The sequence below is a fragment of the Babylonia areolata genome, chromosome 24 (assembly GCF_041734735.1).
Source record: "Babylonia areolata isolate BAREFJ2019XMU chromosome 24, ASM4173473v1, whole genome shotgun sequence".
NCBI lineage: Eukaryota > Metazoa > Mollusca > Gastropoda > Neogastropoda > Buccinidae > Babylonia > Babylonia areolata.
In genome coordinates, this window is record NC_134899.1 from 6,382,076 (window position 1) to 6,395,820 (window position 13,745).

The 13,745-nt window shown below is 43.5% G+C and overlaps 1 protein-coding gene across 1 annotated transcript in view; it reads right to left on the reverse strand.

Moving 5' to 3' along the window:
- Positions 1-5,159: 5,159 nt before the first annotated feature.
- The window catches only part of LOC143298483 (cytoplasmic dynein 2 heavy chain 1-like), a 129,981-nt gene continuing 121,395 nt past the window's right edge, over positions 5,160-13,745 (reverse strand). The window contains 3 exon segments of the mRNA XM_076611294.1: positions 5,160-6,071; positions 9,822-10,020; positions 12,083-12,282. Of these exon segments, the coding sequence (XP_076467409.1) occupies positions 5,913-6,071; positions 9,822-10,020; positions 12,083-12,282 (558 nt within the window). The 3' untranslated portion in view covers positions 5,160-5,912.

Sequence of the window (13,745 nt, forward strand, 5' to 3'; positions counted from 1 at the left end):
AGGACTTTTTTTTTTCTTTTTTTCTTTTTTTTTTAACACGAAGCTTTATAATAACAAATACAGAACACATTTTAACAATTAGATATTTTTTAAGTGTATCACAAGTGAGTCTTGAAGGCCTTGCCTCTCTTGTTTTTTATTTACTTAATATTTTGAGCAGATGTGATGTGGCTCTGGATCATTCTGCACACTTTGAAATGTCCTTGAAACTTAGACACCATTCCACTCGTTGCAGTTAGAATTGCTTCAACATACATTGCGAACATTGTCTAGGACTGAAGTGGGTGATTCTGTTGTGGTGACGTATGTACAGTATGTTCCCAGTCTCTCTGCACAGCATGGCAAGGTCTCCTTCAGCATGAAACGGTTTTTTCTAACCCCTCGACTGCTGGAGCTTGGTGAAGGGAGATCAGTGTGAAGTGCTGTGACTCGTGTTTGTGTGACCAGCAGTGGTCTCCTGCTGTTCTGCTGATCAACAGAAATGCAGTCTCAACCTTTGTCTTTGAGTTGTAAACTCGGTCTAATCTCAGTGAAGTGATAATCCTTCACTGACAGTCTTATCTCAGTGAAGTGATAATCCTTCACTGTCTGTCATATCTCAGTGAGGTGATAGTCCATCACTGACGTCCTGACCTGTAAGCTCTGTCTTATCACAGTGGGGTGACAGCCCTTCACTGACATCCTGACCTGTAAGCTCTGTCATATCTCAGTGAGGTGACAGTTCTTCACTGACATCCTGACCTGTAAGCTCTGTCTTATCTCATTGAGGTGACAGTTCTTCACTGACGTCCTGACCTGTAAGCTCTGTCTTATCACAGTGAGGTGACAGTGCTTCACTGACATCCTGACCTGTGAGCTCTGTCTTATATCAGTGAGGTGACAGCCCTTCATTGACATGCTAACCTCTAAGCTCTGTCATATCTCAGTGAGGTGATAGTCCTTCACTGACATCCTGACCTGTAAGCTCTGTCTTATCTCAGTGAGGTGATAGTCCTTTACAGACATCCTGACCTGTAAGCTCTTTCTTATCTCAGTGAGGTGACAGCCCTTCATTGACATGCTAACCTCTAAGCTCTGTCATATCTCAGTGAGGTGATAGTCCCTCACTGACGTCCTGACCTGTAAGCTCTGTCTTATCACAGTGGGGTGACAGCCCTTCACTGACATCCTGACCTGTAAGCTCTGTCATATCTCAGTGAGGTGATAGTTCTTCACTGATGTCCTGACCTGCAAGCTCTGTCATAGCTCAGTGAGGTGACAGCCCTTCACTGACATCCTGACCTGTAAGCTCTGTCATATCTCAGTGAGGTGATAGTTCTTCACTGACAAGCAAACTTATCAGCAGTAGTCAAGGTGTTAAAAGAATTTCATTTGTAGAGATTTTTGGCATTTTTTTCAAAAGAATTTAATTTGTAGAGGTTTTTTTTTTTTTTTTTGTTTTTTTTTGTTTTGTTTTGTCAAGCCAGCTCAAAATTGATAAATCTGTCTTCGGCATCAAGGGACAGCCAGCTATAATCATGGAAAGATTGTGTTGTGTTCATAGAGTACTTCCATCCCAAATTGCCATTATATTACAGCTGTTGATCTGGAAGGATTCTGTACAGTATTTCCAGTCTGAAGTGTGTGGAATTCTGTTTTCAGCTTGAAGAGATAAGTTATCATTACAGCAGAGTCCATTTGTAGAGGTCTTGATCCAACCTCCAGTACGTGGTTTGGTCTTTTTTGGCATTAAAGACACAGCTATCATTATGGAAATATGCTGTTCATGTGTAGAATGCAACATGAAGACACAGCTCTCATTATGTTCCATTTCTTGTGTTTCCAGCATGTATCAAAATTAAACCACCTCTTCAGTTATAAATTATTTTTCATTGATAGTGTTTTCAGGAGATATTATCATTACACAACAGGCTGCAATTACGGTGGGATTTAAAAGTGTTTGTTGAGCTGTCTCCCCAGTGCTCAGTTCATTGTTTTTTCAACATGAGGTATTGTTGTATTTATGGAAGGATTCTGTTCCATGTGAAGACTGGTTTCCATCCTGCAGTACATAGGTTTCTCTCTCTGTGATACACAGCTTTGATCATGCAAGGATTCTGGTATTTTCATTTTGTAGAGTGCTTCCAGCCTGCTGTGCATGATTTTTTTTAATCTTTCTGCTTTCTTTTCTGTTTGATATTTTCAGCCTGCAATGTGTGCACGTGTTTTGAGCTGAAGGTACATGGGTGTGGAAGTATCTTGTTCGTTTTGTGATGTCACGTCTTACCTGTCAGATCGTACACAGAAAGTGTGTGTAAATGGTACATACTCTAGAGTATCTGCCTTGAAATATGGTGTCCCACAAGGGTCCGTCCTAGGTCCTGTTCTTTTCGTGCTGTATGCGGCTCCTGTGTCGGATGTCATCAGTCATCATGCGATGTCGCATGAGAGCTTTGCTGATGACACACAACTTTATCAGTCGGCTTCCATAGCTGAATTTGATGCACTGATGACTCAAACACAGGAATGCATTGCTGGCCTAAAGGACTGGATGACTCTCAACAAGCTGCAATTAAATGATGATAAGACTGAATTGATGATAACCTGTCCAAAGAAGTTTCGTCAACATCCTTCCTTTCCTGACTCTGTTCTGATCAATAGCACACCTGTTTCACTTTCTCCCTCTGTTCGCAGTCTTGGTGTAATCCTGGACCAGTCTCTTTCCTTCCAACAGCACATTTCGAATATCTGTAAAGTTGCCAATTTGGAACTGCGTAGAATCAGCTCTATCCGCCACTATCTCTCAACCGATGCAACCAAGACACTTGTATGCTCTCTGGTTCTCTCAAGATTGGATTACTGCAACTCTCTTTTGGCCGGCCTTCCCAAATACCTGTTAAACAGACTCCAACGAATTCAGAATAACGCTGCCAGACTCATTTGCAGAGCTTCTAAATTTGACCATGTTTCTCCTCTTCTTCAGTCTCTCCACTGGTTGCCTGTTTCTGATCGAATAGACTATAAGCTATCCACTCTGACCTTTTCTGCAGTCAACGGATCTGGCCCCAAGTATCTTTCTGAACTCCTCCATATCTATACCCCGTCTCGCCAGCTCCGTTCTTCCTCTGATACTCGACTTTTCAGGATACCTCGCGTCAGAAGTAAGACCTATGGACACAGATCGTTTTCTTTTCAATCGCCAAAGACGTGGAACAAGCTCCCTGATAACCTCCGTCATTCTGATTCCCTCGCATCTTTTAAATCTCGTCTCAAAACTCACCTTTTCCCTCAGCAATAAGTTCAATTGTGGCAGGTCCACAACTACATACATGTATTCATATGAATGTGTATTGTGTGTGCGTGTGTTTATGTAAGTTTGTGCCTGCCTATGTGTGCGTATGTGTTAGGGTAGCTGTTAGACACACATGTATGTTAAAATGTATGTATGCAGTGTGTGTGTGTGCGTGCGTGCGTGCGTGTGTGCGTGTGCATGCGTGCGCGTGTGTGTGTGTGTGTGTGGTCACATTTTGGTGTGTGTATAGATATAATGTTTTATGTTATCAAGGCGTTTTTGTAAAGCACCTAGAGCAGATTTCTGGATAGTGTGCTATATAAGTATCCATTATTATTATTATTATTATTATGTCTGTCAGTGCTTGAAGTGTCCTCTTTCTAACAACTTAGAGATAATTTTAGACGAATTCTTTCATGGCGTGAAAACAAACACTTTTATTGGGGTTCTGTTAACTTTGTATTGTTTCCAGAAAACAATGTGTGGATGTTTCTCTTTTTAAAATATATGAAAATATAGATGCTTTTAGAAGATTTTTTAAAATATATTAATTTGATAGTGTGGATTTATGTCTTTTAATATGAATTCATAGATTGCGTACAGAGTTTTGAAAAAGATAACTGTGTCAGATTTGTGTGGCATTCACTTCTGCGTATTTGTATTTAATATTCCTGCCAAATCCATTCGTTCTTGTACATAAGTGTGTGTGTGGCATATGCGCATATGTATGATTGTGTGTGTGTGTGCGTGTGCGTGTGTGTGTGTGTGTGCAGCTGTAATCAGTTACTTTGATTTGAGCGAGGTTTATCTTTGTTCAAACATTGCACTGATGAAATGGTGCAGCCTGCCACACTATGGTACATTATCAGCATTACACGGTTTCCATGTTACAGCATTAGTTTTCCATACTATGCTGCGTTATCAGCATTACACAGTTTCCATGTTACAGCATTAGTTTTCCATACTATGCTGCGTTATCAGCATTACACAGTTTCCATGTTACAGCATGTTTTCCATACTATGCTGCGTTATCAGCATTACACAGTTTCCATGTCACATCATTAGTTTTCCAATGCAGGAGATACTGATGGGCATATAGTGGCACCCCTCTTTTTTCTGTTTTTTACTTACTTATATAAACTGTTATTTTCTGTGTAATGTTCTGGAGTCAGAATCCTGTGTGGATAGCAGTTCTGTCCAACCATCAACTTGACAACAGTAGAGGAGGCAACTACTGTCCTATCTGGGCAAGATTTTGATTAAATATATAATGGAGAGTGTCTTGCCCAAGTTACATCCCTGCTGTCTTGGCCAAGAGGGTTTTAGGACAGTCAGCATTGGGAAGGTTCCCAAAGGCCAACGAACTTCCCCAAGGCTACAGCACTAAGAGCCAGTGCGATCATGACTCCGAGTAATAGTCCTTTACAAGACTGAGCTGTAAATGAATTCCCATTGCAATGGAGAAATGAATTTGTGGGTACATTGTATATACCTGTCATTGTATTGGTATATTGTTTCTTCACCTGCCAGGCATGTGGAGTAGAACATCCATGCCAGAAATCATGTTTTTATATTTTTGCCTTTTTTTTTCTTTTTCTTTTTTTCTTTTTTTAAAGCAAATCTGTGATATAAATAAAATTTCTGTGATTCTGTATCTGACAGGAAGATATATTTTACATATGTATTAATGATTTTTTATGCATATATATATATATTATATATATATATATAATATATATTAAACTATGTGTTGTTTTCACTCAGAGTGTGTGTGTGTCTGTGTGTGTGTGTGTGTGTGTGTGTGTGTGTGTGTGTGTGTGCACGTGCACATGCAGGCATATTCTTCAGCAAATATGTCACAAAACACCCAAACTCTTGCTTGTCTTATTTCCACTTCTTTGTTTAAACTCCAATAGCATTTCTCAAATGGAAAGTACGAATATCACAGACATACGGACGGAAAATTTCTTTTTTTTCCCCTTGCAATGAAGGTTCTCTCCTCTGAAACAAAAATCAGTTTCTGCAAAGTCAGAGCCAACACAGAACATCGGTCCAATTAAATGATTCGACAATTCCTTCATTGCCACAACATGAAGCAAAGTCCAAGAGGCTTTTTTTTTTACTATTTGACAATCTCACTCACCAATGAAACACTGGCACAAAGGATAATAGAGGATACACAGAGGGAAAGGGGAGGGAAAAGGGAGGGGGGGAGGAAGAATAGAGAAGGGGTGGGTTGGGGGAGGAAGTGTAGGGAGGGGTGTGGAAGAGTAGAAGATTTATCAAAACAGGTTGCACTGTTACTGAATTCATCACATTACAGACATGGTAATTCTTTGTGCACAGTGCACAGCGTGAAAGAATGTCTAAGAGTCCTCCGTTTCATTAACCACATCACAAACGACAGATTCAAGATTAATTCCATCAAATAACCAACTTTCTTTTTTAATCGAGTCTCAGTAACACAATATTGGAATGAGTTTCAGTTTCAACAGTTTTGTACAAAACATTAACATGAAATGAAAAAAAAACAAAAAGTAAACAGGTAAGTAAATGCATTAAAGATAATTGAACTGGAATGCAAGAATGACAGCACTTTGGCCCAGCAGTACATGTGGTTTGCGGCACATGGTGAGAGAGACTACTGGCTCTTGAGGAAGAGAGCGGCACCACACTGCAGCCACTGGTTCATGCTGCCTCCACACGGCACCTTCAGGTGGCTCACGATGCGCTCACGGGTGATGTCAAAGTAGATGGGCAGCGATATGGTGTCTTCCGAGCCATAGGGGTCTGGGCTGTCCTGCAACACGAGAGGCAGAAAGTGTGGAATCATCTTTAAGGCTGACTAAGGGATGCAACATGAGGCAGAAAGTGTGGAATCATCTTTAAGGCTGACTAAGGGATGCAACACAAGGCAGGAAGTGTGGAGTCATCTTTAAGGCTGACTAAGGGATGCAACACAAGGCAGAAAGTGTGGAGTCATCTTTAAGGCTGACTAAGGGATGCAACACAAGGCAGGAAGTGTGGAGTCATCTGTCAGGCTGACTAAGGGATGCAGCACAAGGCAGAAAGAGGGGAGTCATCTGTCAGGCTGACTAAGGGATGCAACACAAGGCAGAAAGTGGGGAGTCATCTGTCAGGCTGACTAAGGGATGCAACACAAGGCAGAAAGAGGGGAGTCATCTGTCAGGCTGACTAAGGGATGCAACACAAGGCAGAAAGAGGGGAGTCATCTGTCAGGCTGACTAAGGGATGCAACACAAGGCAGGAAGTGTCTCTGAGTCATCTTTCAGTACAGACGTGTTGTCCTGTGACACACAGCACAGTGTTGTCCTGTGACACACAGCAGCACAGATAGTGTTGTCCTGTGACACACACAGCACAGATAGTGTTGTCCTGTGACAGTTTCAGTTTCAGTTTCACTTTCTCAAGGAGGCGTCACTGCGTTCGGACAAATCCATACACGCTACACCACATCTGTTGAGCAGATGCCTGACCAGCAGCATAACCCAACGCGCTTAGTCAGGCCTTGAGTGCATGCTTACATATTTGTGTACCTATGAAAGTGGATTTCATTTTACGTAATTTCGCCAGAGGACAACACTCTCGTTGCCATGGGTTCTTTTTCAGTGCGCCAAGTGCGTGCTGCACACGGGACCTCGGTTTATCGTCTCATCCGAAAGACTAGACGCTCAGTTTGATTTCCAGTCAAACTTAGGAGAAAGGGCGAGAGCGGGATTCGAACCCACACCCTCACGGACTCTCTGTATTGGCAGCTGAGCGTCTTAACCATTCTGCCACCTTCCTCCCTGTGACAAAGAGTACAGACAGTGTTGTCCTGTGACACACACAGCACAGATAGTGTTGTCCTGTGTCACAGAGTACAGATAGTGTTGTCCTGTGACACACACAGCATAGATAGTGTTGTCCTGTGACACACACAGCACAGACAGCGTTGTCCTGTTACACACACAGTACAGATAGTGTTGTCCTGTGACACACAGCAGTACAGATAGTGTTGTCCTGTGACACACACAGCACAGACAGCGTTGTCCTGTGACACACAGCAGTACAGATAGTGTTGTCCTGTGACACACACAGCACAGACAGCGTTGTCCTGTTACACAGAGTACAGATAGTGTTGTCCTGTGACACACACAGCACAGATAGTGTTGTCCTGTGACACAGAGTACAGATAGTGTTGTCCTGTGACACAAACAGCACAGAAAGTGTTGTCCTGTGACACACACAGCACAGACAGCGTTGTCCTGTGACACAGAGTACAGATAGTGTTGTCCTGTGACACAGAGTACAGATAGTGTTGTCCTGTGACACACACAGCACAGACAGCGTTGTCCTGTGACACAGGGTACAGATAGTGTTGTCCTGTGACACACAGCAGTACAGATAGTGTTGTCCTGTGACACACACAGCACAGATAGTGTTGTCCTGTGACACAGGGTACAGATAGTGTTGTCCTGTGACACACACAGCACAGACAGTGTTGTCCTGTGACACACAGCAGTACAGATAGTGTTGTCCTGTGACACACAGAGTACAGATAGTGTTGTCCTGTGACACACAGCAGTACAGATAGTGTTGTCCTGTGACACACAGTACAGATAGTGTTGTCCTGTGACACACACAGCAAAGACAGTGTTGTCCTGTGACACACAGAGCACAGATAGTGTTGTCCTGTGACACACAGAGTACAGATAGTGTTGTCCTGTGACACACAGCACAGACAGTGTTGTCCTGTGACACAGAGTACAGATAGTGTTGTCCTGTGACACACAGAGTACAGATAGTGTTGTCCTGTGACACACAGCAGTACAGATAGTGTTGTCCTGTGACACACAGCACAGATAGTGTTGTCCTGTGACACAGAGCACAGACAGTGTTGTCCTGTGACACAGAGTACAGACAGTGTTGTCCTGTGACACAGAGTACAGATAGTGTTGTCCTGTGACACACAGCAGCACAGATAGTTTTGTACTGTGAAGCACCCAGCATGCACACCTCTGAAAACGGAGTATGGCTGCCTACATGGTGGGGTAAATAAACAAAATGATAATACAAATTAAATGTTACATGTCTGTGTGAGTCTTGTTGTGTGTGCGTGTGCATGACTGAAACCGGATTAAATGACACAGGAAATGAATGATGAGCTCCCAGTGACAGCTGCCAAAGGGATCTTCCCAGGGGCCATATTCAAGAGACCACCGTGCCTGCGGTTAATTGTGTGCCTGTGGGTAATCTGCCTGAGGCAAGGCAAAATGCCTGAGGGTTAGCAATATCCGGTATTCAGGAACACAAAAACCTACCTTGTGGTTCTACAAACCCTTATTATCTACCAAGGGTGACAGCCCATGAAGCAGAGGTAAATATGGTGAATCCTTTTGTTGCGGTGGTTATTTTAAGGGAAAACAGGCGTTTTGTGGAGAGACCATGTCTTGAATACGGCCTCTGAGAGATTGATTTTATCCTTTGTTCGCTTGGCAGTCGAAATTGAGGTATTGAGACTGGCAGACATCATTATATTCCATATGAAATACGTATGTAGCTGTGAAGTGAGTGCACTTGCAGGAGATAGATTTGGAATGCTCAAAGTTTGCAGATCATTGAAATTCGTTCATTCCAGAGAAATATTTGAATCCAAACTCCATTATTTTAGTTCGTTTTTGCAATTAGCTGTAAAGCAGGGAGGGCAATGTGTCAGAATGTGAAGGTGGCCCCTAGATTTGACAAGTGGCTGACTCAATGCTTTGCCACTGAAGATTTAAAAAAAAAAAAAAAAAAAAAAACTGTCACACTGCGGCGCTGTGCAAAGTAAAAGAGCATGCGCAGAAGGGAATCCCCGGTATTTTTATATATAGACCATGGGTTAGCTACCTGAGTGCAATTTGCGTGTCTTGAATACAAAGATAACCAGGCCTTCAAGGCAGATTGTAACCTGCGGGTCCCTGCCCTGTCAAGGGTAACTTGCCTTCAGGCAAAATGATTTTTGTCTTGAATACGGCCCCAGGTGGGCTTCCTGTTGTGCAAATAACTTAGAGCTTGGTCACTGACTGAAAATAGGCACTGTATAAGTATCCATATCATCATCATCATCCCCATCATCGTCGTCATCATCATCATCATCATCATCACCCATCATCATCATCATCATCACCCATCATCATCATTGTCATCATCATCCCCATCCTCCTCCTCATCATCATTGTCATCATCATCCCCATTGTCATCATCAGCATCATCATCCCCATCATCATCAGCAGCAGCAGCAGCAGTATCACTGTCATCATCCCCATCATCATCACTGGCATCATCATCATCACTGTCATCATCAGCATCATCACTGTCATCATCAGCATCACTGTCATCATCAGCATCATCATCACTGTCATCATCAGCATCATCACTGTCATCATCAGCATCATCACTGTCATCATCATCATCATCACTGTCATCATCATCCCCATCATCACTGGCATCATCAGCATCATCATCACTGTCACCACCAGTATCATCATGCCAACACCAGGCCCACCTTGGTGACCCAGGCCAGGACGCAGGGCGGGATGGAGGAGACGCTGGGCGAGTCGTGCTGGTTCTCCGACAGGCGAGAGCCGTCAAAGCTGCAGCCCTCCAGCTGGATGCCGCCCACCTTGATGGGCAGAGGGCTGCCCTGCACCCCGCCCCGCCAGCTGCTCACCAGCTTCAGGCTGTCCATCGAGCAGCCCAGCTCCCTGCACCAACAGCAACAGGTTCAACGTCAGTCTCTCAAGGAGGGGTCACTGCGTTCAGACCAATCCATTTACGCTACACCACATCTGCTACACAAATGCCTGACCAGCAGCATAACCCAACGCGCTTAGTCAGGCCTTGAGTGCATGTGTTTATATGTTTGTGCACCTGTCACAGTGGATTTCTTGTACAAAATGTTGCCAGAGGACAACGCTCTCGTTGCCATGGGTTCTTTTTCAGTACACCAAGCACGTGCTGCATACGGTACCTTGGTTCATCATCTCATCCGAACGACTCGACGCGAAGTCCCATTTTCCAGTCAAACCTGGGAGAAAGGGCGAGAGCGGGATTCAAACCCAGACCTTCGTGGACAGTGTACTGGCAGATGAGCGTCTTAACCATTCTGCCACCTTCCTCCTTACCAACAAGAACAGCACAGCATCAGCATTATTTCAGTATCATCATTATTGCATAGTCTCAAGAACATCTGGGCATCTGGAGCAATCAGTATGAAAACCAAACTCCGCATCTTCAACTCCAATGTGAAGTCAATTCTGCTCTACGGATGTGAGACATGGCAGACAACACAGACGATGCAGCAGAAGATTCAGACATTCTTCAGCACATGTCTGAGGCGCATCTACAAGATCCGATGGCAGGAGAAGATCCGAAACGAAGATCTGTGGGAGCGAGTGGGACAGGAACCAGTGGCCAAGCAGATACTGCGGAGGAAGTGGGGCTGGATTGGACACACCCTCAGGAAGCCAGTGTCCAGCATCACACGCCAAGCCCTGACCTGGAACCCGCAGGGAAAGAGGAAGAGAGGCCGGCCTCGCAACAGCTGGAGGCGAGATACCGAGGCAGAGCTGAAGCAGCAAGGGACCAACTGGACTGGAATGGCCAGAACAGCCCAGAACAGAGTGCGATGGCGAGGGGTCGTTGATGGCCTATGCTCCACCAGGAGCGATGGGCAAAATGAAATGAATTATTACATAGTGTGAACATACACATATAAGTCGTTCAGCCCACTGGTGGGTGCCTTAAACTGTGTCAGAGACGTCAACAGGGGATTCAGAGTTAGGAGCAAAGCAGTCAGGGAAGCCAAATGCTCTCAACAGAAAGAGACACACGGTTTATCAGCACACTGTACTGGATCAAACACACACACACACACACATACACCCACATTGCTGTGATGTATGTTGTATGTGCATGGATATGTGCATCTGTACTTGTGTGAGTGTACATTTTACTGAAATATGTGTGGTTTTACTTGCTGGGAGCATTTACTTGTTAATATTGATGCGCAACAATTTAATGTTTTTTTGTGTGTTAGTGTTAGTGTGTGTAGGCATACACACGTCTGTGTATGTTTGTGTGTGTGTGTGTGTGTGTGTGTGTATGTGTGTGTGAGAGAGTGTGTGAGTGTGTGTGTCTGATATAACCTATCAACAGTAATTGTGGATTTTTGTTTTATTCAACTACTTTTTCATATATTTTCATGGTGTGCTTGATCATATTATGTATGTGTTTATAACAAGTCTGTGATTGCATAAAGGAATTTCCCACAGGTTTCATAAAGTATTTTTTATTTGACTGGCTTTGTTACTTGATCAGTTTTAGTTTCAGTACAGTTCTCAAGGAGGTGTCTCTGCATTTGTACAAATCCATATATGCTACACCACATCTGCCAAGAGGATGCCTGACCAGCAGTATAACCCAGCTTGCTCAGTCTGGCCTTGTGTGCAGGCACAGACATTGTGTACCTGTCAGAGTGGATTTCTTGTTCAGAAGTTTGCCAGAGGACAACACTCTCATTGCCATGGGTTCTTTTTCAGTGCCATGCCAAACGCATTCTACAAACAGGACCTTGGTATATCGTCTCATCCGAATGACTTGACACTCAGTTTGATCTTTTGGACAAACTTGGGAGCTGGATTCAAACACAGACCCTCACAGACTCTCCGTATTGGCAGATGAGCATCTTAACCATCCTGCTGCCTTCCTCTGATCTGATCACACACACACACACACACACACACACACATGGATGCTGATAACTACCGTGCGGTCTGCTGTCTGAGGGCGTTGAGGAAGGTGTCAGGCCGGAAGAGCTCTGACAGGTCCAGGGCGTCACGGAACAGGGACCCGTTCTCCGCCTTGTCCACCCACACCTGGATGGCCGAGGCTCGAGCCACCAGCCCCTTCAGGTACTGGATGGGGTCTTCAGGCCCGTCCCACTGGCTCAGCCACTCTCCCGGGGTCTGGCGCCACACACACACACACCAACATGTTCACTTTCAGAATGAAAGAACACTGAGACGAAGTGATTTACAAACAATACAGAGTGGTAACTCTCTTCATACATAAGGTACATGAGACAAAGTGATTTACAAATACAGAGTGGTAACTCTCTTCACACATAAGGTACATGAGACGAAGTGATTAACAAACAATACAGAGAGGTAACTCTCTTCAAACATAAGGTACATGAGACGAAGTGATTAACAAACAATAAAGAGTGGTAACTCTCTTCATACATAAGGTACACGTGATGAAGTGATTTACAAACAATAAAGAGTGGTAACTGTCTTCATACATAAGGTACACGTGATGAAGTGATTTACAAACAATACAGAGAGGTAACTCTCTTCAAACATAAGGTACATGAGACGAAGTGATTTACAAACAAATAGAGTGGTAACTCTCTTCAAACATAAGGTACATGAGACGAAGTGATTTACAAACAAATAGAGTGGTAACTCTCTTCATACATAAGGTACATGAGACGAAGTGATTAACAAACAATACAGAGAGGTAACTCTCTTCACACATAAGGTACATGAGACAAAGTGATTTACAAACAATACAGAGTGGTAACTCTCTTCACACATAAGGTACATGAGATGAAGTGATTTACAAATACAGAGTGGTAACTCTCTTCACACATAAGGTACATGAGACGAAGTGATTTACAAACAATACAGAGAGGTAACTGTCTTCATACATAAGGTACATGAGACGAAGTGATTAACAAACAATACAGAGAGGTAACTCTCTTCAAACATAAGGTACATGAGACGAAGTGATTTACAAACAAATAGAGTGGTAACTCTCTTCATACATAAGGTACATGAGACGAAGTGATTAACAAACAATACAGAGAGGTAACTCTCTTCAAACATAAGGTACATGAGACGAAGTGATTTACAAACAATAAAGAGTGGTAACTCTCTTCAAACATAAAGGTACACAACTTCAAGTCAGTGCAGCTTATGCTACCGATTCAGCTAGCACACAGGTAAATAAAAGGTACACTGGAACAAACCCAGACACTTCCTCAAAAAAAGAAAAAGAAAAAAAAAAGGAAGCTCCAGGCTTGTCCTTATGCCAATCATTTGACATGTACACATGGCAGCTATGACACAAGGTATGTGTGAACACAAATTAGCTCTTATTCAAGACTGGCATAGCCTTTTAATCCTGAATATGCTGCACAGAATATAATCATGGACGATACAGAACAAATACATGGTTGCCTCGATGGTTTTTCAGTTTTCAGTTTCTTCAGGAAGTGTCACTGTGTTTATACAAATCCACCCTCCCTGCACCACATCTCCTCGGCACATGCCTGGCCAGAAGCGTGATCCAACTGGCTTAGTCAGGCCTTGAGCGCTTGCATATGTGTTTGTGTACCTATCAGAGTGGATTTGTTCTGCAGGATTTT